Here is a 25,934-nt window from a genome sequence, read left to right as displayed (position 1 = left end):
TTAAATTCTAATGATAGAATCAAAGAAAATAGAAAGATCGAGTTAGCGAAAGGCAGAGGAGAGAGGATCCTAAAAGATTGAGTGATAGCATCACCAAACGTTGACCAAGCAGACCTACATATTAGATTAAATTGGAAAAAAATGAATTTTTTCAACCAAAAGTAAGGAGCAACATTAAAACTTAAAATGGACTGAAATTATTACGTATACGAAGGAGTTTGCTCCCTCCTCAACATGTCTCTCTTAGCCCTAAAATTTTATTACATAAGAAAAACCTTCTTATTGTACTGATTGAACGCCCCTTGTGTTTCATGAGTCGTTTAATTGGGACAAAATTCGAACGTTAACGTAAAGAGTGAGGTGTGGAGGAGGGGACAACCGCCTTCATATATGTAATATTTACTGTTCGTTTTAAGTTTTAATGTTGCTCTTTACTTTCAGTTGAAAAAACTTTTTTTACATTTAATTTCGGATGTTTTTTTTAAATAATACCAAGAAACTCGGCTCCAGCTCCACAGAAAATCTCCCTTCTTCACAGAAAGATCCTCTAGACAATTCAATTCAGGTGAAAATTTAGCCCGGATAATTATCCTTAACATCTCCACTTGTAAAATTGAGCGGACAAAGAGAAAGTAAGACAAATAAAAAGAATTTTGTATAGCGATTCTAGAAAATTCCCCCAGTGTAAAATTTCCCCTGACAATTTCATCCCCCCACCCCACAAAAATTTCTTCCTAACTTCTTCGTGGAAGATCTTCCCTGCAGAAAATTCACCCCCCCCCACCCAAAAAATATATGAGAACTTCCCAATAACAAATACTATACGTAAACAATGGGAAAATTTTATAACTTAAAGAACTTTCCCCAGGGGCTGCGGTGGGTCATGTTCCCTCCAGATGCATAGTTTTTTGGAGTGTTTCCCTCCTTTTCGAAAATCAGGCAAATTTTCTCAGAATCTCAGCCTTTGATGAATAATATTAAACTTGACAAATGTTGTATATTTGAAATGAGTTGATATATCTATTGATATCAAAATTCTGTTTTTTAGAGTTTCAGTTACTATTGAGCCGTGCCGCTCCTTACTTACAGTTCATTACAACGAACTGTTTGATAAATACACATAAACAATGACCAAACAAAACGATACAAAAGCATCAACAAACGCACTTTTGAGGAAGATTTATGCTTAATGCGCAGCTTAAATGATTTATTTTCTTTAGTATTATCGTTTTTCGATTCCTCTAGAAACGACTGTAAAAAGGAAAGTTGGAATACCATCGAGAAAAAATGAGAGATTTTTAATTGTTATAGAACTTAGGAGAAGGGATTTACACAGCCTCGCAGTTTTGGAGGTGTTGCTGCCACAGGTTAGCGCAAAGGTCCCTGGACACAAAAAAAAAAAAAAAAAAAAAAAAAAAAAAAAAAAAAAAAAAACTGACTGAAATAAAGAGCAGACTTGAAACTTAAAACGCACAGAAATTATTGTTCAAGTCAAAATATATTTATAAATTTAGCGGGCAAATGAACTGCCTGATGATATTTCCCCATGTATGCAGGATTATACAAAAGCAGCGCTTTACAAGTAACTTTGAACAATATAGGATTTTCTTATAGTAGAAACATAGATACTTGTGTATTACAGCGACCACACTGTTGTTCTTGGTCTGTTATGGTCTCTGTGTGCACTCAGAGATAATTAGCTAAACCATAGTGAGATAAATTACTGCGCAAGTACATTTTAACTAAATATTTAATGTATAGGCCTAGAATTCGTTAAGTTAGGTTAAGTATTCAATATTAATGCGTTCTGGGTGGCCTGCTTTCCATGATTCTCTGTTCTAGTTTCCATAATTTTGTTAATAAAGTATTATATTTTCATCATATTTTGGTATATTTCATAGGCATATTGTGGCCCAGTGCAAACAGAGGAACCAGTTTTACAACAGATCAAGATTCAACAGTGTGGTTACTATAATACACAAGTACCGAAACATAAAACACTGTAGGACATTTTCTTATCAAGAAGAAAAATCAAGGATTTTAGGACATTTTTATGTGATTGAGATTCGCTTCATTTACTGCAACTTCTATGGAATTAGCAAAATTGTATGCATACTTTATAGCAATAATTTACCTTGATATAGAAATACCAAAAATTAATAAACTTCCATCATACAATCATACAGTTTGTGGTAACGAACTATAAGTAAGGAACGACTCGGCCCAATAGCAAATGAAACTCTAAAAAGCAGAATTTTTACAGCAATTGAAACACCAAAAGTTTTGTATTTTTATTCTGATTCTAAATACATAAAATTCATTAAATTTAATATTATCCATCAAAAGTTACGAGTCTTAGAAAAATTTGCCCGATTTCCAAAAAAAGGAGGAAACACCCAAAGAAGTATGAATATCACAGCATCAAATTCTGCATGTCAGAGAAACCTACTGTAGAGGTTTCAAGCTGCTATCTACACATACATGAGATTATTTTTTGAAAGAAGAAAGATCACGGATGCATTTTCATTTGTTGTTGTTTTTTCCACAGGGGTAATTGTATCAAACCAATGGTTCGAGAAAAGTCGGGAGAGAGATCATTCGAACGGAAATCAAAGGCTCTAGTGTGTTTAAGTGATCAACAAGATTGAAGGGCAACTTGACCACCTCTAAAATTCCTTTCCCCTCAAAGACATTCGACTAAAATTTGAGGTAGCTGTTTAATCCAGCATGGTTGAAAGGTTCAATAACTATGCCTTTTGAAATGAAATGACCGTTTGCTCATTGTTAACAAATACTATTTGTTATATAATAGTCATATTTAGATTTTCTGCGGAGGGATTTCCCACGAGGAGATGCTGAAAGTAAGGATCAACACGAAAACTTAGAACGAACTGAAATTATTCCGTGTATGACAGGGGCTACTCCTTCCTCAACCCTAACTAATTACACTAAAATTTGACTTTTTTTCATAATTCTTCAAGAAAGGCTGCTCTAGCTCAAGGAATGTTGAATTTGAATGAGAAATATTGTTGAAGATCCTTAAGACTTTTCTGTAAAGAGCAGGGTTGAGAAAGGGGCAGCCCTCTTGACATGCAGAATAATTTTTTTTCGTTTTAATTTTTCATTTTGCTCATTACTTTCAGTTTGAAAAAAAAAATTGTCTTTTATTTATTTAATCTGTGCAAAAAATATATCCCTTTTATGTATGCATATACATCAATATTTTAATATCATATTTTAACATCAATATATACATATATATTTTAATGCTCACAATTTCCGATTCTATTCAGACGGGTCACTCACTATTTACCGTTCATTGCCAGAAAAAGATTTGAAAAAGATAAGTGAAAAAAGAAGAAAAAAAACTAGAAAAGACTGCATCCCTCTTATTATCAAACGATTTCGAGCATACAAGGAAATATTACTGTCGTTTATTTACTTTTGTAGAGGACATAATTGTATGGGGATTACCCTATGGAAAAAAAGGTCCGGATAAATCCCGTCCCCTTTTGAAATTAGAAAAATCTGACCTAAAATCCAATTTTTGGAATTTCAACTCTCCCCTTACCTTTGAAAATCTTTTTCTCATTTTGAATAGTAAAAGGATACACAAAAAAGTTTACTTTCGAAAAAAAAAAATCAGATTGGAGGAGAAGAAAGCTCAATTGAAGTATTGCCAGGAAATGACTGAATTGAACCTGAACCAGTGGCGCCAGTGCGTCATTAGCTGGATATTTGTTAGCTGTAAATTTTAACTGGTATTGTAATAACGGTTTAGATTTTTCGTCTTTTTTCCTCTTAAATTTACCTGCAATTGACCAATTAAATTGATCAAATTAAGACACCAATTCTTTTTAGAAAAATAAAAATAAAAACAAACTACCTATTTTCGCCACAAGATTGTACAAAAAAACTACTATATTTTCTTTGTCCTTAAAATTTTGATCTACAGAGGCCGAAAAAATAAGGCGAAAACCACAAAAATTGATGGTATTTGATGACTTTTGGCTAAGATAACATTTAACGAGCAGAACTTAAACCGGCGATAAAAAACGAAATGTAGCCTACCCCTCGTAAATTTAAAAAAAGGTGACTAAAAGGCCGGCAAAATGGGATTCATCTCCCAGCCAGACTAAGCATCGCTACTCTCCTTCAAATAAATAAGGCTGCTCTAAACGCAACTGTATTTGTCTGACAATTTTCAGATCGAAAAGTTGAGAACTGTAAAACCCTAAATTAAGACCAATATTTTGTTTGGCTTGAACACCATCGTGTGTCTTTAAGGATCAATAAAACAATAACATGATCCTCCGTAAAAAGACCGACAAAATTCTGTTTGTTTAAGTCTTAACATTGCTGTTGGTACATCTTTTAATCAACTTGTCAACCTTGTTACGGAATCGAGACCATGTTCCGAAATCGTACAGTTTTTCCAAGCAACTTGGCTGCTAGGTGGATTCCACAAAATTTCTATTTTACCCTTTTGTTAACGTAACGTTAAAGAGTAAGTATTTTGCGATAAGTGTATGTTAACAGTTTTTCCTAGGCGTATAGGGAGTAGGTACAGATGGTCTGTATGAAACTTGGATGCTTTAGGGGATATTCACCTTTGAGATTGGTATTCTCCAGTTTAGGAGAATTTTGAGGCTTTTCTTATTGGGGATAAGAGGGGGCAATTCCCTCTAGGTTTAAGTTGCCCTCGCTTTTGTCTACTTTATCCTCCTCAACACGCTCTTTCAACATTAAAACATCCATAAATAAACTTGGTTATCTCCGCAGAGAACCACCAAAAATCAAATCAACCATTTCCTGGTTCACCGGAGGTGGAGGACGAGCTTAAAAGAAGTTCAAATTTCAGAAGTGCCGACGTGAGTTCAGATCAGGATCCAGTAGTCACCACACTGAAATTGAAACTGAAATCAAATAATCGGAAACAGAAGAAGCACATAATCAGAAGTTTTGTTGCAGACAAGCTAAGTGATGAGGTTTCAATCTTCTTTTGTATAAAACTGTCCCATAAATTCGAAGCCCTCGATGACCTCCCAGAAGACTTCGGTGAAGCCTGGGAGACAATTCGCAAAAACTACACGGATATGGCTGAAGACACCCTCGTGCTTAGAAAAAAGGTTAAGCAAAAGTGGATATCCACAAAGACCCGGGATCTCATAGCAAATTGTAAGAAACTGAAGCCAAACTCTACTGTGGAAAATGGTCAATTAATGTCGACCAAGAGCCTGGAGTAGGACGAAGCTAATAAAAAAGTACACAAAAGTGTCAGGTCCGACAGACGGCAATAATTGAATGAAAAGGCAAGGCAAGCCGAAGAAGCAGTAAGCCGCGGAGACACACGAACCCTTACCAAAGAGATAGTAGGCAAGTAAAGTTCACACGAATGCCTAGTAAACAATGAAGGAGGGAGGCTCGTGACAGACGTGGAAGAACAATAGGAACGACAGGATAGTTTTTTTTTAATCTCTTCTAAATCATCCCGCAACCGTAGTTCTACCTGATATACTAAACCAACCTACCTTAAATCTTAGCATCAGGGACGACAAGCCGTCAGCCGATTAGATACTATCAGCAGCTAAAACACTTAAAGAATGGAAAGGTTCCCGGTAAAGACCGTATATCAACGGAAATGTATTTCAAAGTCCAACCTGAGACAAATCTTGTCCATCTGGATATCCGTCTTCTCACTCCTTTGGCGGACCGAAAGGTTCCCTAAAGAATCGAGAACAGAAACTATAGTCAAAATCTTCTAGAAAGGAAGTGCAAGATAATGCAGCAACTACAGAGGCATCAATCTTATCTCAATCTCGGTGAAGATTTTCTCGACCATAATACTAGGAAGACTTCAAACTGCCTTTGATCTTCACTTGGGTGGAGAACAACAAATCCACAGTATACTCATAGAAGCTGAAACTCGGACTGTTCCAGAACAATGTTTGAATCTGTTCTGAGTTTCTCCATGGAATGCCTAAAGTTAGCCGTGGAATAGGAGAGACTTCTTACCACCTTTGAAAATAGTTGCCTTCACCGAATCCTAAGGATCAACTGGAGAGATTATATCAGCAACGTCGTGACCGTACTCGCACATGCCCACCATACATTAACTCTGTTGTCAGGCAAAAAAGATGGTGATACCTTGGACATATCTTTCGTATGCCATATCATAGATTTGCTAATCCTCCTCCACTGGCAACTGGAAGGCACCCGTCACGAGGAAGATCAAAGAACACGCTATGTAGAACGTAGAAACGTGGCAGAAGAGCCCTCCAGACAAATCACATCCCAGGGTGGGATACATATACGCAGCGGCCCACTTGAAGGAAGATTGGAGGCTACTAACTGACGCCTGTGCACCTCTGGAGGCACTGGAGGAACTAAGGTCTAAGGTAAGGAAAGCATCGGTGGCCTTAATGTCCACTTTTGCTCTTTACTTTCAATCATTTTCGGAATTTTTTTCTGAATTTAATTTTTGGGATGGTCGGTTGGGATTATTTGAAATTTGTTTTAATGTTAAAACCATATTTGTTAACATGATCATTAAACATGGCTGGCTTTTTCAACCTTTTCAACTTTTCAACTTTAGTTAAGGAATTTGGTTCAAATAAAATACATTCTGTAGGTTATATTTACGATTCAGTGATAGCGATAATTCTCACTGGGTAGTATGTCATTGTAAAAATGATTTCATTCCATATCTACGGCTTCGGATCATGTAAAATATTCAACTGATTTATCATAAGAAGCCCTTTTTTTGCTTAAATGATTATATTTAAGCTTAAAAACAGCACACATGTAGAAACTTCTAATCAAGCTGAGAGATTTTCAGAGAGTCTAAAAACAACAATAATCCAATGAGTTGGAAACATTACACGAAGCTAAGGAATACAGTCTTTCAAATCATAATGTATCAATAGGAGATAAGGCCGGGAACCCCACACGAACATGCGAGACTGAAAACATACCTTGCAATTTCTTTGAAGTGAAATTTCCTTGAAACGCCATTATGGTGCAAACTCCTTTTCTTCCAATCAAATGTTTTCCAGGCAGGCTCCTAAAATTTATTACTAGTCATTCTTGATACAGAAAAAGAATATGTCAAAGATGAATGAAATCAACCGGGGTAATATGAGCCAGACAATCGGCAAATTTATTAGCTCAATATTAATAATAATAATAAAAAAACAGTGTGGCCAACGTGGTAGACACGTATCACGATCATTTTAGAAATATAACCTCCTAGTATCGCTACTTTAGACCATTGCCATAATGCACTGTAAAGTGCATGCACATGCATGGCAGGTATAATGTGGGGCTCCCACGGCGTCAATAAAGTTAATAAAGTTTGTCATGAAAGTACGAACCATAAAGTTTGTCCCGCTCACACAAGGATTTCATCTTTTTGACTTAACAGCAGTTTTTCATAGAAAGTAACTGAAATACTCAGACATGGAGCCTGAAAACCATTTTTTTAAGCATTTTTTCTTTTAATAGTAAATAAAAATATTTTGTGTTTCTTTTACCAAGCTAAATATTTAAACAAATATGCACTATTATATATGTAGGAACTAATTTGTTTGTGGTTGATTCGAAATTTTCCACAAGTCTTCAGTTATTGGCTGAATTTAGCGGACTTCCTTGAAAAAGTTAAATAAAATTTAACTTCTTTCCGGCCGCAGTAAAGTCAACAAAGTTATGCGAGGAAAACGGTTTATTAGCTTTGTGGACAGCTTTATTAACTTTATTGACGCCGTGGGAGCCCCGCTTAAGAAACTGTATCATCCGTTCCAAATTTGAACCAGCGGCAGCGCGGAATTCTGATTTATTTTGGAATTCCGTTTTACTTATTCTGATTTATTTTGGCAAATAAACGGATTTTTCCCTATTTTTCTCTTCTAGTTCTTTATAGTTGTCAATATTTGTCCGGTTTTCAGTTAGAATAGAAGCATGGGTTTTCATAAATATAGGCTGCTTATTTTGACTATTGGTTAAGGCATTTGTATATTATTAAGCTTTGAATAAACAGGCATCTGTACATGTAAGGTAAATAAACATGCTTTCTCTTACTTTTCTCTTTAAGTTCTGCATAGTTTTTATTTGGTGCCAGGTTTCAGATAGCGTGAAACATGGCTTTTCATAAATGAACTAACTTTTACAACAGGTTTAGCCATTTGTCTGTTATGAAGGTAAATAAACACATGAAAGGTAAATAATCATACTTTTTCTTAATCTTCTTTTCAAGTTCTTTATAGTTTTAACAGATATCAGGTTTCAAACAGAATGAAACCATGCCATTTCTTAGATATATGGATTTTGAATACAGGTTTTGCCTTCTCTGTATTATTAAACTTTGAATAAACAGACTCATGTCCATATAATGTAAATAAACATATTTTTTCTTGTTTTTTTCTTAAACTTCTTTTTATTTTACAAAACTTTCAACAGGATGAAAGTGTGGCATTTCATACACATACTAACTCTGAGAATAGGCTCAGGTATTTATGCATTATTAAGCTTATAATATGCAAGCATATGCATATTTAAGCAGAAGATAGAATATATACAAGGAGTCGCTTTATTTAATAGGCTGAATTGGTCCAGAGCGTTTTTTTTTGTCGTTTGACGTAATTTCATTCAGAATATTTGCAACTACTCACTCAAACACTCACTTTCAGAACAAGCCTATATAGGGTTGTCAACCACTTTCCGAAAAATTTGTGTTTAACATTTCAGAATGAAGTACTTGATCTGAGCAAATAAAGACTTCATACAATGTCAAGTGCTTATATTTCAACAGATTTTTTTTTTACCCTATACAATAAGAAAAAGTTAGCTAATTTCTTGGATTTGTTATAATTTTTTGGCTGATTTCTCATACAAATTTGTCTTACAATACCAAATAAAGTCAATTTTTAAAAGATGTAAATATTTGCAGATAGTTTAGGATCATATTTGGTTCATTAGTAGGGAAAGGGGGCAGCTAATGAGCCAAATTTGGCCCAAGACTTTCTGCATAAGTTGTATTTTTAAAAATTAACTTTGTTTGGTATTATGAGCCAAATCAGCGAAATTCAGCCGCAAATTATTATGAGAAAAAAGCTCAAAAATAATAGCAAATCCACAAAATTAGTAAGGAAACTAACAAAAAATATACATTGCTGGCTTTAATAATGCTCTACCATATATCGGGATGGATAGATGTTCAACATTTTAAAGCTTTTGTTAGCTTCGTCTGTTTGGGATGAATGTTAAAAGATTTTTTTTTTTTTAAAGATAATTTCTTGATAATCAGGGCTTCAAAGAACATAAAACTACATAACAGGCATTGCATACATCAAACAGTTCGTAGTGACGAACTGCAAGTACAGGGTGACGCGCGCAAATAGTATTAAAAACTAAAAAAAAAAAAACACGGAAGTTTGGAAACAGCATATACGGAAAAATAAACTCCATTTTATGACGATTTCAAATATGAAAAATTGTAATGGTACCAGTCAAAATTTATTGAGCACAAAGGTTTGTCTCAGTTTAAAGAAAAGGTCATTCGTTTCCAGATTTCGTTCGTCAAGCTGAAAATGTGCCACAACTTAAAAAGTGTATTTAAAAAACCCAGCAATTTGGCAATGTTAAATTTTAGAAAGAAAATTTGATTTCCATTTGTTTTATCGTTTGATTTATATTTATTTTTCTATTTTTTAGTGTTCTCTATTTTTTAGTTTATTTTTTTGTAGTTTTTTTCCCATAATTTTTTCTCTATATTATTATTGTTGATAACCAATTTTAGGAGTTGTTAGTATAAATTGGCAACAATGTCCAACCATCTGCTTTTTCAAGTTTTTTTTTCTGCTATAGTGTGACTTGTTTTCATATTCAGTCTTGTTATTGCTAACAAAATGTTTTGAATTGATTGGAAAAATGTGATCCTTGATAAAAATTAGAAAAAGAAGTTTTTATCAACTGAAAGTAAGGAGCAACGTTAAAAACTAAAAAAAACAGAAATTATTCCATAGACAAGGGGGGGGGTTACCCCCTCCTCATTACTTCATTTTTTACTCTAAAGTTTTTTTTTTAGCTTTTAAAAAATCTTCTTATTCTAGTAGATAATTTCTTAGACCACGCTGCTTTTCCATTTATGAGAATTTAAGAAAATTTAAGAGAGAAAAACGGGCTTAATTTAAATCAAGTAAGGAGCAAAATGTACTAGAAAGATACTAAAACCAAACACAACAAAAAAACATTAATTAACAAAAATTCCGAACATTTCAACTCCCCATCCGGGAGCCTTTATAAATTTTTCCTGTTTTTAAAACTTTTTCGTATGCTGACCAAAGATCTGCGCAGCGCAGGTACCGATCTCCTGATTCAATACCTTCGGCCGGGAGTGCAATGCGTGGCTGGGGGCAAATCATCCGACGCTTCCCGTGTTTTTCTCCAGGCACCCATTTAGAGCTAGGTCTACTCTGGCTGAGCTCACAGTGTTACAGGGTTACACCATTGACCCCGTTCCGAAACAAATAACCAGCGACACCACGACTCGATCCCCTGACCTCAGGATTTCAACTCCGGAGCGCTAACTGCTCGGCTAAAACGGCTCAAATCTTATGTTTATCAACGCAATAAAAGAGAGAAAACAAAAATAATTTAAATAATTAAAAAAGATTAAATTGGAAAAAAAAAGTTGTTTGTTTCAGATTATCCCGTCAAGAAACATAGAAAAGTGTGGAACAAAGAAGATCGTCTCAACAGAAGCTGGCTTCTAGAGGAGACGTTAATAATCAACAACAACAATTAAAAAAGAAACACAAAAAAACAACACAACAAGAAAGAGAGAAAAAAAAGAAAAAAGACAAATAAATAAATAAAACTCACATTTTAATAAAAGTTCCTCAATACTGCTTAACTGTACAAAGAATAGAAACACCAAAATCTCTAGATATTTTTCCTTTATAGAATCAGTTTGGCAAAAGGGGTCTGTCTAAAATAAAATAATATATTTATTGGAAATGAAATTTGCAAAAAAACAAACCCCAGGTCCCCATCCCTGATTAAATTTGCAGGTTAAAACCTTTGAACTATTTAGACATGGCAAAACAGGTGAACGAAACTCATCCATTATAAATTCAACGAATTTTTTGATTGGCAAGTTTAGCTGCAGTCCGTTGACTCTTACCAGCCTTGACCTCTTCCCAACTTTCGCTTACACAGTTGTCATTTGTTCGAGGACTATAATGTAAATTACCTCTATTAAAAAGATTATCTGCCCCTTAATTAAATTATTATAGACTGAATTAATTCTAAAATCTCCTTCATCACTATTAGTACTAATACCCCTATAGATAATTCTTTTTAATTTCAATAATTTTTCTAAAGCTTTCTAAGAGGCCTGTAGATGTATCTACAATATGTGTTTGGTCAAATAGTATATTGTGATGAGGAAAGTCAAATAAATGCTCGGCTACAGCTGATTCAAACATTTCTAGTTTTTGATTATATTTTAGCGAACAGTCAATAGCATTTTATGTAGCTGCAATCTATTTCCTAAATTTCGTTTTGTCCTTCCTAAATAAAATTTACCACAAGGCCCTGGGATTTTGCATTCTGTCTTTTTTTTGGAATCCTATCTTTTCCATTATTCAGTAAAGAACCTATTGTTTATCTGGATTTAAGTGCTGTTTTTATATTATGTTTGTTTAATTATCTTCTTAATTTCTGTGATAGAATTGGTACGTACGGTAAAGTTATGAAATTTATTTGTTGATTTGAGATATCATCTCCTAATATTGCTGTTTCGATTAATTTATTTTCTTTTTTCAATTATTTGGGAATTCATCTTTTCAGGGTAATCATTACCTATTAAAATATCCTTGATGAAAATTATTTAATTACTTATGTATGCTAGTAATACTAATTTTAATACCCTATCAAATGAAGAAATGATCCTTTGATCCCGAAGGCAGACTGATCCTTTCGGAAGGAACTTATAATACATCTGTGGTTTGATATTTCCGTTAGTCTTAAGGTCCTGTAAATCCTTTCTGAATTTTGCTACATACGATGCAGTTGGGTCTGTATTAAGTTTTTTCTATGTTGAACTATCCTTTAGAATTGTTTCCATTTTATCATCATATTAATCTTTTTCTAGAATTAATACAGCATTACACTTATCAGCTTTCGTTATTATTAGAGAATCATCTGTTTTTATATCTTTCAAAATCTGTATATCTTTCTTCTTAAGGTTTTCTTGCACATTGTCAAATACTTTTTCAAAATGTTCAAAAGCCCCAGTCTTAAATTCTCTACATTATTAACATCTTTTGACAACTTATGAATTCCTGTCTCCACCTTTGAAATTATTCCCTCTATTGCTAATTTTTCAGGATTATGTCCAAATTTTACACCTTTCTCTAGTACTTCTTTTCTTCTTTGGCTATGTTCTTTTTGTTTAAATTAACCACACTTGGTCCTGGGTGATGTTTAGGCTTATAAGCTGATATTTTTTGTTTTTCATGTTCCCTTTTCAATTGCAAACATTTTTGCAATTGAAAAGGAATACATAAGTAATGAACTAATTTTCATCAAGGATATTATAATAGGTATTGGATACCCTGAAGAGATGATTTCTCAAATAATTGAAAAAAGAAAAAAAAGTTAACGGAACCAGTAATATTAGACGATGATGGGTCAAATCAACAAATAAATTACACAAATTTACCGTATGTATCAATTGTATCACAGATATTAAGAAGAGAATTAAACAAACATAATATAAAAACAGCATTTAAATCCAGACAAACAATAGTTTCTTTACTGAATAATGTAAAAGATAAGATTCCAAAAAACATAAAAAGGTGTATACAAAATTCCGCGTTCTTATGGTAAATTTTATTTAGGAAGGACACAACAAAACTTAGAAAATAGAATGCAGGAACATAAAAATGCAATTGCAATTGAATGCAATTTTGAATCAGCTGTAGCAGAGCAGTCATTGACGTTACGCATCACTATATTTTATTTGACCAAAATCGGAAAGTAACTCCCTATTTTAAATTATTTATAAATTGCATATAATTTGTTACTGCTTTGTCATATTTTTATGATTAATTCTCTCAAATGGTACAATTTTATTGAGAGTTTTGTTTTTGATTTCAGATAAAACTGTAACATGGCTCAGCAGTTAACACTTCAGGAGCGTGCCCAGCTGGAGTCACGATATGAAGTTTGGCAATCTGTCGTACGAGTTCAACGATGGTGGCGGATTATTCATGGACCACGTGCCCCCGTGGAACCAAAAACAATCAGAAACTGTCACGCAAAACTCACGACCACAGGATCTTTGGTACATGTTCCCTGAAGTGGACGCCCTTCGACATCCACGACCCAGGAGACAGTGCACGCAGTCCAAGCAATGTTCAAGCATAGTCGAGGAAAGTCAACTGGCCAAGCAGCTCGGGAAAGTGGACTCACCCGCTACACAGTGCGAACTGTGCTCAAGAAAGAGTTGAACTGGCGTACGTGGAAGCCGCACTACTGCCAATCACTCTCGGATGAGGACTGTGACATTCGCATGGAGTTCGGAGAAATCATGCTGGCTTGGCATGAAGAGTGGCCCCATCTCTTCCGCAACATCCTCTGGACTGACGAGGCTGTGTTTCACGTCGGAGGCTTTGTCAACCGTCACAACTCCACTACTGGGCAGGAGAGGATCCTATGATGACAGTTGAAAAACAGCAAAATCGACCCAAAGTAACGGTGTGGTGTGGTATCACCTCAGATCAGGTTGTGGGCCCATTTCTTCTGCGCAACACCATGAATGCTGAACGATACCTTGATATGTTGCGTGATAGAGTCTGGCTAGTTGTCAGCACATGGGAAAACATCGACGAGTTGATATTTATGCAAGATGGCGCCCCACCCCACTTTGCTCTTGTTGTCCGCGAATTGCTGGATCCTCGCTGTCCGGGGCGTTGGTTCGGACGTCGGGGTCCACATAAATGGTCATCCAGGAGCCTGGATTTGACACCCTACGACTTTTTTCTTTTGGGTTGGGTCAAGGAAAAAGTCTACCGCTCCATACCAAAGACACTCGAAGAACTGGAAGATCGAATTAAGGGAGTCATGTCCACCATCCCAGTGGAGTTTCTAAGAAAGTCAGTGGATGCCATTCCTGAACGTTTGCAGCAGCTGGTGGAAAGATCTGGGGCACATATTGAATTTTAGAGATAACTTAAAATTTATGCCTACCTTGTATGATTAATTTTTTTAGAATAAATAAATATAATGTATATTGTTTTATTAATCAAAATAGGGAGTTACTTTCCGCCCACCCTGTAGATACATCTATAGGCCTCTTACAAAGCTTTAGAGAAATTATTGAAATTCAAATAATACATATGGGGGTATTAGTATTAATATAGATGAAGGAGATTTTAGAATTAATTAAATTTATAATAGTTTGATTAAGTGGCACAGTAACATTTTCTAATATTAGTAATTTACATAATAGTCCTCGAACAAGTAACAACCATGTAAGTGAAAATCGGGAAGAGGTCAAGGCTGGCAAGAGTCAACGGACTGCAGCTAAACTTGCAAATATAATTTTTATTTAATTTACAATGCACGAGTTTCGTTGAACTGTTTTGCCGTATCTAAATAGCTCAAAGGTTTTAACCTGTAAATTTAATCAGGGGCGGTGACGTGTTTTTTTTTGTGAATTTCCTTTTAAATAAATATAGTATTTTACTTTAGACATATCCCTTTTGACAATCTGATCCTATAGAGGAAAAATATCTAGAGATTTTGTTGTTTTTGTGTGTACAGTTAAGCAGTACTGAGGAGCTTTTATTAAAATGTGAGTTTTATTTATTTGTTTGTCTTCTGTTTCTTTTTTTCTCGCTCCTTCTTATTGTGTTGTTTTTTTAGTCTTTTTTTATGATTTAAATTATTTTTGTTTTCTCTGTTTTTTTTTCTTTTACGTTGATAAAGACTCCCTGATGTTAAGTTAAAATATTCGGATTTTTTTTATTAATTAGTGGTTTTTCGTTGTGTTTATTTTTAGTACGTTTTGTTCATTGCTTGATTTAAATTAAACCCGTTTTTCTCTTTTGAATTTTCTTAAATTTTCTTATTCTAATTAAACAGCCCCTTTGTTTTAAGAATCGTTCTTTAAGAGTTGGAACAAGAAGTCAAACTTTAGCGTAAAGAGCGAGGTTTTGTGGAGGGGGCAGTCCGCCTCAATATACGGAAAAATGTCTGTGTGTTTTAAGTTTTAAAGCTGCTCCTTACTTTTAGTTGAAAAACAATGGTCAAATTTCGTAACTTGCAGCCCTTTCCCCAGGGGCTGTGGATATTAATTTTATCTCTAAAGGCATAGTTACTGGACCTTTCAACTATGCTGAACAAAATGGCTATCTCAAAATTTGTATCTGTTTGGGGGAAAAGGGGTCTGGGAAGGGGGATAGTTACCCTCAATCGTTCTAGGTAGCACGAAACACAACTTATTTTTGTACTTTTTTGTATTTGGTGAATGTGTAAAATAGCTAGTGCTATGGAAAAAAAGGAGTTAAAACTCTAACTGGCATCCATTCCTCTATTCCTATCTTTCGGTATCCAGTGTACACAATATGACCTGCTCTGCGGCATCCCTCTTATTACAGAACTATTATGAGTGCGGAACAAAAGCTTGCATTCACATCCTTACCTGCACAGAGATGAAAGGGATGGAAGCATCGCCAGGAACAAGATTGATCCAGTAGTAACACCCCCTTGAAATCTTTTAGATAGTTGTAAAGTGTGCCGATCGTTGAATATAAGCTTATACAGAGCTTATATTTACTTTTTGGACGCATATAAAACCCCTTTACTTTTTGGACGCATATAAAACCCCTACAGATCCTTCAAAATAAAGCAGTGAGAATACTTGGAAATTTTTTACATCGTCCATCAAAACTTAGAGATGCATCGGAAACTGAAACATTATTTCTTTTCTTGAATTTATTAGATCTGAAACATATAAGAGAACTTATATATCAATATGGTATTTTAAAATACATGATCCTAGTAGTTATTTTTATAAAAAATCTCTGTTGATTCTGCCCCCTCCTTCGGCTCTTAGGTGTTCTGGAACATATCAAATTCCCTTTGTTAATTGTGAAAGATCTAGATTTTCAATTAGATACCAAATACCATTTATTTCAAATAAATATAGGCTGAAAGATAGAATTCAAATTGAGTCATTTAGGCAAATATCAGTTCTAATGAAGAAAATATTAAAATTATGTATTGACCTGTGATGGTGGAATAGAATTTTTTTTTTTATTATTATTATTATTTTTTTTTGTTTATATTTGTTACCCATGTTGGGATAGCCTTCCATGCCCCACTTGTCCAGCGTTTGTTTTCTTTATGTTTGTTATGTTTTTTGTTTTTTTCTTTAACCAGGTTTTTTTTTTCTTTCTCTCTTTTGTTATGATGAGGAAATTTTTTTTTTTTTTTTTTTTTTTTTTTTTTTTTTTTTTTTTTATTATTAATACCCAATTTTACGAGCTTTGCTCTCTGTTGGGGGTATATGTTTTTTGTTATGTTGATTTAATCAAATAAACAGTTCTTCTTCTAAATTATAACTTATACGTGTGGCCACTGAACTGAATAGTCTGGCAAAACGGACATTTTACTGACTTGAAAAAAAAAACAACTGTTTTTGCATTGCAAATCGTGCATCAAGACGATATATCACCTGTGATCAAATAATTTGAACGTGCAGATAGAAATAATTGATTTCAAATTTCTAAAATTAACTATAGACTAATCAGAAGCTGGAAAACAGATAAAAAAAGAATCCTAAATGACGAAACCACAATTATTTGTAAGAAATTGTTTTTTTTTTTGTTTATACAGATGCATTTTTTATACCTGCAACTCAATCATATTTTTTTCCAGTTACCTTTTAAAGTTGTACGAGTCCGATTTTTTATAAATAGTTCTTAGATTTCGCCATATTCATCATTCACAGCAATAGTAACAAAAAAACACTAGGGAAAAAATATAGCCTACCTGTTGTGCCATAACAAAAATTCAACTCTATAAATCCAGTCGTGGGTCAGGGTAATAAAGTCAGTCCAGAAAAAAAAACAAAAAAACACTGAACCCCTTCTAAAGGCTCACAGTTTGACTTTAAAGATTATTTTGTTTACTATCTTTATTGACCTATACGCCACTACACTAGTTACGGCACTAGCTATAAAATATTCATTCTGTGTTTTGGTTTGGCCGTGTACCCCCTAAAGCCTACTTTTGTCGAAACAATTGTTGTGCTGTTAGGTTTTAGTTCTTATAAGAAAAATTCTAAAGTACCATGATATATCTGATGTCCAATTGAGCCCGAAATTGGATAGTTTTCATGCCTTTTTTCTAAAAACCAACTGAAGACCCAATGTGTATAATATCCCCCTGATTTCTTACTTCTAGACGTCACTGGGTTCTAAGCCAGCAAATTGCAGACAAAAGTGTCTTTTTGACAGCCCATTTAAATTACTTTCAGTTTGTTAAGCTAGTCGGTCCAGTAAATAAATATTTCCTAAGATAATCAAACAAATGTATCATGGAATCTCTCAGGAGACCTAGCCAAATGGACTGGAACAGTAAGACAAGTCACAAACTTTGCCTTGTGCGAGTCTTTCCCGATAAAAAATTCATATGTTATTACTCCACTGTCATTTTAGCAAGAATAAGGAACTTTCTGAAACTTTAGCAGCATATAGATTGTTTAAACAAGCTATAGCTAGATAATGGGCAAACAAAACGATCAGTTCACACGAAAGTTGACAAGTTAGAAAATTAAGGCGAGAAGAGCTACACTGATATGAAGCACGGATTAGCCCGGATTAGTACGGATTAGTAGAAATAGCTAAAAAAAAGGCCCAACCTCAAACAAATTGCAACAAAAATGATTTTTACACCAAAAATGCAGAAAAATCAGAGAATAACATACTAAAAACCTACCAAAATCCACCCGTGGGAAAATCCGTGGCAGGAGAAAAACGGGGGAACCAGGGGAAATTTCGCAAAATCCAGAAGTGTTCGGATTGATCCAAGTCAAGATGATTTCCGATGTAATTTTTAACGTAGAAGCCAAATCTTGCATCAGAATCTCGATTACTCTGTCCCCTGAACATTTATGACGGGGAAAGGAGGGGGGAGAAGGGGAGATTTTGATTTTCCAGGTCATTGCGATGTTAAGATACGACCATCCTGCTATCAGGATATAGGCCTGGCATCAACAAGTTAGTATTCGGCATGACACCTAGCGATGAGTTCTCTGGACTGATATCTAGTGTCTCTTCAGTGACTGAATTACCCAAAATGTAACACGTTGAATGCTCAAAATAGGTAAGTTTTCTTTTGAGTATTTGGTCATTTTTCTTATAAATCTTCAAGAACGTTAGTCATTTTTTTTTTATGTTTTACCATTGAAAATTCTTTTGCTTTTAAGTGACTACTATACTTAGTTTCATGACATTTTATTTCTATTTTTACCAACGCCATCTTGCGGCTCCTTGAACCGAATTCTAATGCTTGAATTGATCAATCCGTGGAAACTGTGTTAGTTACCTCACTGACAACAGTTCACTATGTTCGTTCAATTTGTGCTTCAATTTCAGTTTTCTACAAGAAGAGGACAAATCTCGTGAATTTCTTTGCTCCGTATCTCCCTACTTAAACATCTAAACAATTTCACAAAAAGGGAGTACTGACAACATTTTATCAGTCGTGTAAAGTGTTCAGTTTTTTGCTTGCGTCGGGGATTGGTTCGTTTAATTGGTTTTACCGTTTCTTGTCATATTTACACTAGTTGATATGATTATCTACTGTAGGCTATATCTTTTTTAATTCACTGATAATTATTTAGGTTATTTTTTTTTTTACCAATTGCGGCTTGATGCAATGATGTTCATATTATTTATGTTTGTTCAGTATTTAGGAGCCTAAAAAAAAGAAACATGTCGCGTACCTCCAGAGCAGTGTATAATTGAGTTTTTCTTTCTCGTTTTGTGTAATTTGTTCTAAGAGCTGATTTAGATCTTAGCTCCAGCGTTCGTCACTAAAAACCACGTGTATAACTCCTAAGTTTATGTGTATTGCTTTTTTTGCTTATTGCTCCTTCTTTTCCTTTTTTGTATGACGGGTTTTCCAATAAATAATAATAATAATAATAATAATAATAATAATAAAGGAGATTCGCGGCTTCAGTCCTCTTTCTACATCAAGTTCTCTGTTAGTGAATTAAGTTCTCTGTTATTCTAATATTATTCTAATATTCTAATTAAGTTATATTCTAATATTATATTCTAATATTCTATTATTATATTCTAATTATATAAATATTCTAATTATATTAATTATATAATATTATAATATTATATTCTAATTAAATTATAATATTCTAATATTAATATTAATATTCTAATTAAGTTCTTCATCAAGTTGTCTGTTACTGAATCTTGCGTATCTTCATTTCAGACGAGTATGGCTTCACAATGTGCAATCTGTCTGCAGAGCGAAGGAGATGATAACAGTCTCTCTACGCTTAGAAGCAAAGTTGCCGTCACAATTAATACTGCCAGTAAAGAAAGAGGTGATTCTGCCGAAGTTAACCCCGGTGACAAGGTTCATGCTCACTGCCGAAAAGACTTCAGTAACCAGAGAAGAATTTCTAGTCTTAAACGTTGCAATGAAAGTGATTCAGCAAGTAATCAAGAAAGTAGCAGTAGATAGATCCTTACGTTCTGCAAGTTCTTTATTCCCATTCGACAAAAACTGTCTGTTTTGTGCGACCCCTGTCATTGCTGATCCGCGTCATCCAGGCTATTCGCCATCCCAGACTGCTATAACAGACACATTTCAAGCCAGTGTTAGAGTTCTGTGTTCACAAAGACAAGACGAATGGTCAACCAGCATTTTGGGAAGGTTAAATGCAGCTACTGCTGATCTACACGCAGTTGATGCTATATATCACACAGTTTGTTCAGTGAACTTCCGGACTGGAAAAAACTTGCCTCAGCACTATTCGAAATTAAGTCGTGAACCTGAAGTAAAGAAGTGGAAAAATTGCATACCTTCTTACGAGGTTCGAAAAGAATTGTCCAACAAAGCTGCGAACTTCTTTGTCGGTCTGGACGATGTGCAGGTTACACTGACCGATCTTTTGAAGAAAATGGAGGAGTTTGTAGCCGAAACAGATCTGAAACCATACAGCAACGTTTACCTGAAGAAAGTGCTAGTTGATTATTTCGGTGACAAGGTGATCATTTCTGATGTTCCTGGGAAGCAAAGTATAGAGACGCTTAGGGAAACGGCTGCAAGCATTCTTCGGGATTATTACCAATTACCAAAAGATGTAAATCCGGAGAAAGAAAAAGTCGAGATTGTGAAAGCTTTTGCAAGAATAGTGGAGAGCGAAATAAAGACTGTGATATCGTTCATAGAAGAATATGACCAAATACCCACCTTAGTTTCGGCAGAGGACAATCTCGAGTTCCTTGTTCCATCCCTACGGCTTTTCCTGTCCATTTTGATCAATTACAACAACACCAAACTTGTGGTCAGTGCAATAGGGCAGGCAATAATGCAAAACACCAGACCTCGAAGCATTATTCCACCAATGCAGCTGGGGTTGGCTGAGTCTATGCCTCATCGGTTCGGTTCACGCGACGTTGTCGACACACTGCGCAGCTTAGGCTTTTGTGTTGGCTATGCAGAAGCCCTCCGATTTGAAAGATGTGCGGCAATGGCTGAAAGCCCCGACCAAGAACTCAGCATACCAAGAGGCACTCTTTTCCAGTACATTGCAGACAATTACGATCATAACGCTAACACTCTGGATGGGCACGGTACTTCACATGGTATGGCTATTCTGGATGTTAAGTCGCCGGGCGGCAAAGAAGAGTTACGCGTGTTTCCCGGAAAAGATTTTGACTTGATAGAAATTATAGAAGAAGCTGGTATACCGATCTACCCTTACGTGAAGCATACTGCCTTTACAAATCAGTTCACTTACGTAGAGTTGGTACTTCCAGAATTCAGAGACAATGGCAGACATCTGATCATGTGGGTAAATTCTCAGCTAGCTCTGCGAGGTTCTCCAGTCGGCTGGTAAGGTGCAATGCAGTCAGCTCATGCTGGACAAACCCAGAAGCGGTCATCGATAGTTTTTCAGCCTATGATTGATTTAAACCCAACCGTTCTCAAGTGCATCAACACAACGTGTATGTTTATTGCAGAGAAGGCAAAGAAACTGATCCAGATTCCTGTCGTAACCTTCGACCAACCACTGTATTGGAAAGCGAGAATGATGGTTGAATCGTCGCCTTTCAGTAGCCCCTTGAAAGGGATCGTAGTGATGCTTGGGTCCTTTCATGGAAGAATTAGTTTTCTTGGGTGTACGGGCCATCTTATGGAAGAAGCATGCTAGGTTGAACTCCTTGAACGGATCTACGCATCAAACGCTTTAAAACACACCATCTCTGGCAAAGCTGTTTCTATAGTAATGAGGGCACATTCTTTTCTTGACTTAGCTCTGCACATCTTTCTTTTTGCCTGTGCTTTCGAAGATACTGCCGACGGTCTACGAAGTGAGCCCGCACCCCAAATGGTGAGCGCAGCCAGTGGCCATACAGAGCTGACATCCGAAAATATTTCTATGAAACACTAGTCTGCGTCTGCTGTACTGATTTAACTTATAGAATAAATGGAGCAGGCAAAGAAGAAGCTAGCTAGTGAATCTGAGATTGCGATAATGTGGATTCAAAAGTATTCTGTAATGAACACAGTCCTTCGGGTATTGGCTCGCACTGAACGGACTGGAGATTTCGACCTGTATCTTCAGAGCTTGTTTAGTATGCTTCCTTATTTCGCGGCATGTGGTCGAATTGCATATGCTAAATCAGCCCGTCTTCATTTACAAACCCTTGTCGGCTTGAAAGAATCGCAGCCAGAACTATACGAGAAGTTCCAAACTGGTCACTTTTCAGTTAACGGAACCGAAGATTCGTGGTCAGGACTGGTAGCAGACTTTGTTATAGAACTAGTCTTCATGAAAACTCTGAAGACCGCTGGCAGTCTCACTAGAGGGAGAGGTATGAATGAAGCCCAGCGGTCGATCTGGACACTATCTATGCCTGTGCGAGCTCAAATGAATGCAATCATGCAAGACTTAACCGGATCTGTTTACCACGCAAGCGACCAGCACGTTGATACATCGGGGTCCAGGATATTGAGAGACAGCAAAGATTTGCAGAAGTTGCTCAAGTTCCTTGAGCCTTTGCAGCCGTTGAACAGGGGTCAGGAGCTAATAAATATTATTACCGGAGTGAATGCTTCGCCAGAGGTCAACGTCGACGAAGCAAACGATGTTGGGTTGTACATACTGCAAGGGATGGTTGGAAAGCCAATAGAGACTTTTATACTCAAAAGGAAAGATGAAGTCGTAACTATGGCTGGAAAGTCGGCTTCGAAGCTTGATGGTGAGCCGGTCGAGATTGACCAAACGTTATTGTTCCAGCGACTAGTGGCTGTAGCCACTGCCAACGGTCAGGATCTGTTGGATACTCTTGGTTATGAAATTTGCTCTTTTCCTCCTGTACTTTTCGGGTCATATCAACTACTACGCACAGCTGACAAGGCTTCCCTCTCAAATACCCTCTGGAAAATGATCGAAGGCTCTTCTGTGAATCCTTCAACGAGTTACAAATATGTTGTAGATGGAGGATGGCTCCTACATAAATTGCCTTGGACAACCGGTGCTACTTTTGGACAAATATGTCTGGCCTACGCTAGCTATGTCAAAGCTCATTTTGGAAATGCTACGGTTGTGTTGGACGGATACGAAGATTCACCGTCAACAAAAGACCAGACTCACTTAAAAAGATCGAAAGGCAGAAGATCTCCTGATATCGACTTTACTGGGACAACAACGGTAACCCTCAAAAAAGACTTTTTCCTGAACAACCCGAAGAACAAGGGAAAATTCATTCTCCGGCTTGGTAGAGTGCTAAGCTCGTCAGGATGTCGCGTCGTGTATGCTTCAGGTGATGCAGATTTCACGATTGCGACAGCCGCAGTGACAAGTTGTTGTGAGGTAGAAACCTGACTTGTTGGCAATGACACAAACCTGCTCGTCTTGCTTCTTCACCATTGCCAGCCAGGAAGCTACCCACTTTTCTTTTGAGCGGAGACCAAGCCGGGAACATCCAAACTCTACAACATAAGAGAACTAAAAAGCAAGCTTGGGGAAGTCGCAGAGGTCATACTGCCCATCCATGCTTTCCTGGGATGCGATACGACCTCTAGGTTCTACGGCATAGGAAAGCCAGTGTCACTTTTATTGGCTAAGATCAATGAAGAATTCCAAAAAAATGCGGCCGTTTTTATGCCGGAAGAACTCAGAAAAGCATCAGATAATAAGTCCAGGCGAAAATCTCACACTCCTTTTTTATCAGGCTAAAGCTGATACCAACCTTCAGGATTTGCGTGACACCATGTTTGTGACGATACTGGCTTCAACCTCGTTCGTCCGCCCTGAAAGCTTGCCTCGGACATTGTCAGCTGCGAAGTTTCACTTCTTCAGAGTTTTCCTACAGGTCATGGAATGGAGGGGTTGCTCAGCTGATCTAGACCCATGTAACTGGGGTTGGTGGCTAGACAGAACCAAGTACGTACCTGTAACGATGGACTCGAAGCCAGCACCCGAAGCACTACTGAGAATGGTACGACGTGCTTGCAAGTCAGGTTGTGAAACAAAGCGTTGCAGTTGCAAAAGAAACGGACTTCACTGCACAAAAGTATATGCCGGGTGTCATGGTACCGACTGCCAAAATTCAGAAAGCATTGACCTTGATGATGATTTTAACAACTAAGTTCCTGTTTTAAGTTTTTTATTATTTTATTTGTTTTAAGTCTGTGATTTACCGAAGCACAATCAATCTGTACCAATTTTATAAACCGTGATGATTCTTAATATACTGTGATCGAATCCTTGTTGAAATGGGCCCGCAGCCAAAAAAAAAGAAAGAAAATTCAATTTCCCTTCTTTTCACCATCTGCCAGTTTTTTCTGATGAGGGAAAACTAGTATTCTGAAGAAAGATTTGGATTCTGCGTCTCAAGTAATATCAGAAACAGTCTTTATAGCGATGAAATTGAGCAAATCTGAGTCTTCCTCATTTCCCCCTGTTTCTCCTGCTAACCCTATCAGATACCCCCAATGGTTTGATATAATAATTCTGATGTAGAATTCGAGTTCTGAGACTTGAACTACGTAGGACTGGGTATTTAAAGTGCTAAAATCAGAGGTCCTGGCATTTTTTCAGAATTTTCCCTCTTTCCCCTCTTTTTCCCCCTGTCAAACTTTTTCCCATTGGTGAATTTTGGTGGGCTTTTAGTATGTTGTTTTCCTGATTTTTCTGCATTTTTGGTGCAAAAATCATTTTTGTTGCAATTTGTTTGACCTCAAACGCTATTTCTACTGGGCTAGATAGTCAATTTGAAAGTGGATCAGGTTAACTCTAACGTTGAAACTATTTGAGATTGACAATAGTCCCATTCATTTTTCACATTAGAAACAAGAAAGAATTATTAAATATCACTGTCGGTGCATACACATCTAATTTGTCAAAAAAAAATCTCAGGTAGTCTTAAAGACGCACTCCCCATCTAAACTAACTACAATAATAACAAAATCGATTCTTCATTATTATCTCAATGACTTCATTATTCGTTCATTTATAGACACCTTTAATTTCTAAGTTTCTTTAGTTTTTGGCTGAATACTTTAGAATCTTAACGTTCTTTTATCCGTTCCCCTACTTGGCTCACCATTTTCTTTGACAACTTGGTGAAAAATTGCAAATACAGCAAGTTTCTTAAGCACCTCTTGCGGGGAAACCGTAACCTTATGGGGAAACAGATCTCTTATTAATATTTGCTCTGAGACTTGGTGCACCATTGTACTGTTCTTACCCAACCACCTGGAGAAGATGATTTACAGAGCGTCACAGAGCTTACATTTTAATGGCCTATTGTCCTATCTTTTCCTTTATGGTCCCTTAGTTTTTGCTAACTAAATAAAAAAAAATAAAAAAATTTAACTGAAAGTAAGGAGTGACGTTAAAACTTAAAACGAACAGAAATTATTCCGTATATGAAAGGGGCTGTCCCCTCTTCAACGCTTCGCTTTTTACGCTAAATTTTTTTATTCTTTTAAAATGTAGAGTTGTGAGAAAGAGTCAAACTTTAGCATAAAGAGCGAGGCGTTGGGGAGGGGACAGTCCCTTTCATATACGGAATAATTTCTTTTTGTTTTAAGTTTTAATGTCCCTCCTTGCTTTCAGTTAAAAAAAAACTTGTTTTATTTATTTTATTTCTGAACGTTTTCGAATTAATGCAGGTTTTGAATTTGACCCACCGTGCATGAATAATTAAAACGAAATTTGCATATTAATTTTACTCTTTTTTGGCTAAAAGGCTATTTCAAAATTTTGATCTGACTATTTTGAGAAAAAGTGGCGGGGGAGTAAACACGCATCCGGGATCTTTCTTCTGGCAAAAAACAAAAATTTTCACATTTTTGCAGATAGGAGCTTGAAACCGCTACAATAAGGTTCTTTGATATACTAAAGCTGATGATGGGATTTTCATTAAGATTCTATGACTTTTAGGGGGTATCTCCTCCGTTTTCCGAAACTAAGGCAAATATTCTCAGGCTTGTAACTTTTGATGGGTATGACTAAATTGATTAAACTTATATATTTAAAATCAGCATAAAAATCGAATTTTTTGACGTATCTATTGGTATCAAAATTAAATTTTTTAGAGTTTTGGTTACTATTGAGCCGGGTGGCTCCTTCGCCCCCTTCATGTAAATTCTCTTTGCCA

The 25,934-nt window shown here is 36.0% G+C and overlaps 1 protein-coding gene across 2 annotated transcripts in view; it reads right to left on the bottom strand.

Annotated features, from left to right (window-relative positions):
* The window catches only part of Nos (Nitric oxide synthase), a 614,880-nt gene that overhangs the window by 200,898 nt on the left and 388,048 nt on the right, over positions 1-25,934 (bottom strand). For both annotated transcript variants that reach the window (XM_089089493.1, XM_089089494.1), the window contains exon 11: positions 6,975-7,063. In XM_089089493.1, the coding sequence (XP_088945619.1) occupies positions 6,975-7,063 (89 nt within the window). The remainder of the gene's footprint in view (positions 1-6,974; positions 7,064-25,934) is intronic.

Source organism: Artemia sp. Qi Xiang Cuo, chromosome 5 (genome assembly GCF_049724085.1).
Source record: "Artemia sp. Qi Xiang Cuo chromosome 5, ASM4972408v1, whole genome shotgun sequence".
In the NCBI taxonomy this organism is placed as follows: Eukaryota; Metazoa; Arthropoda; class Branchiopoda; order Anostraca; family Artemiidae; genus Artemia; species Artemia sp. Qi Xiang Cuo.
Note: the sequence above shows the minus strand (reverse complement) of the source record. Positions and strands in the feature narration are given on the sequence as shown.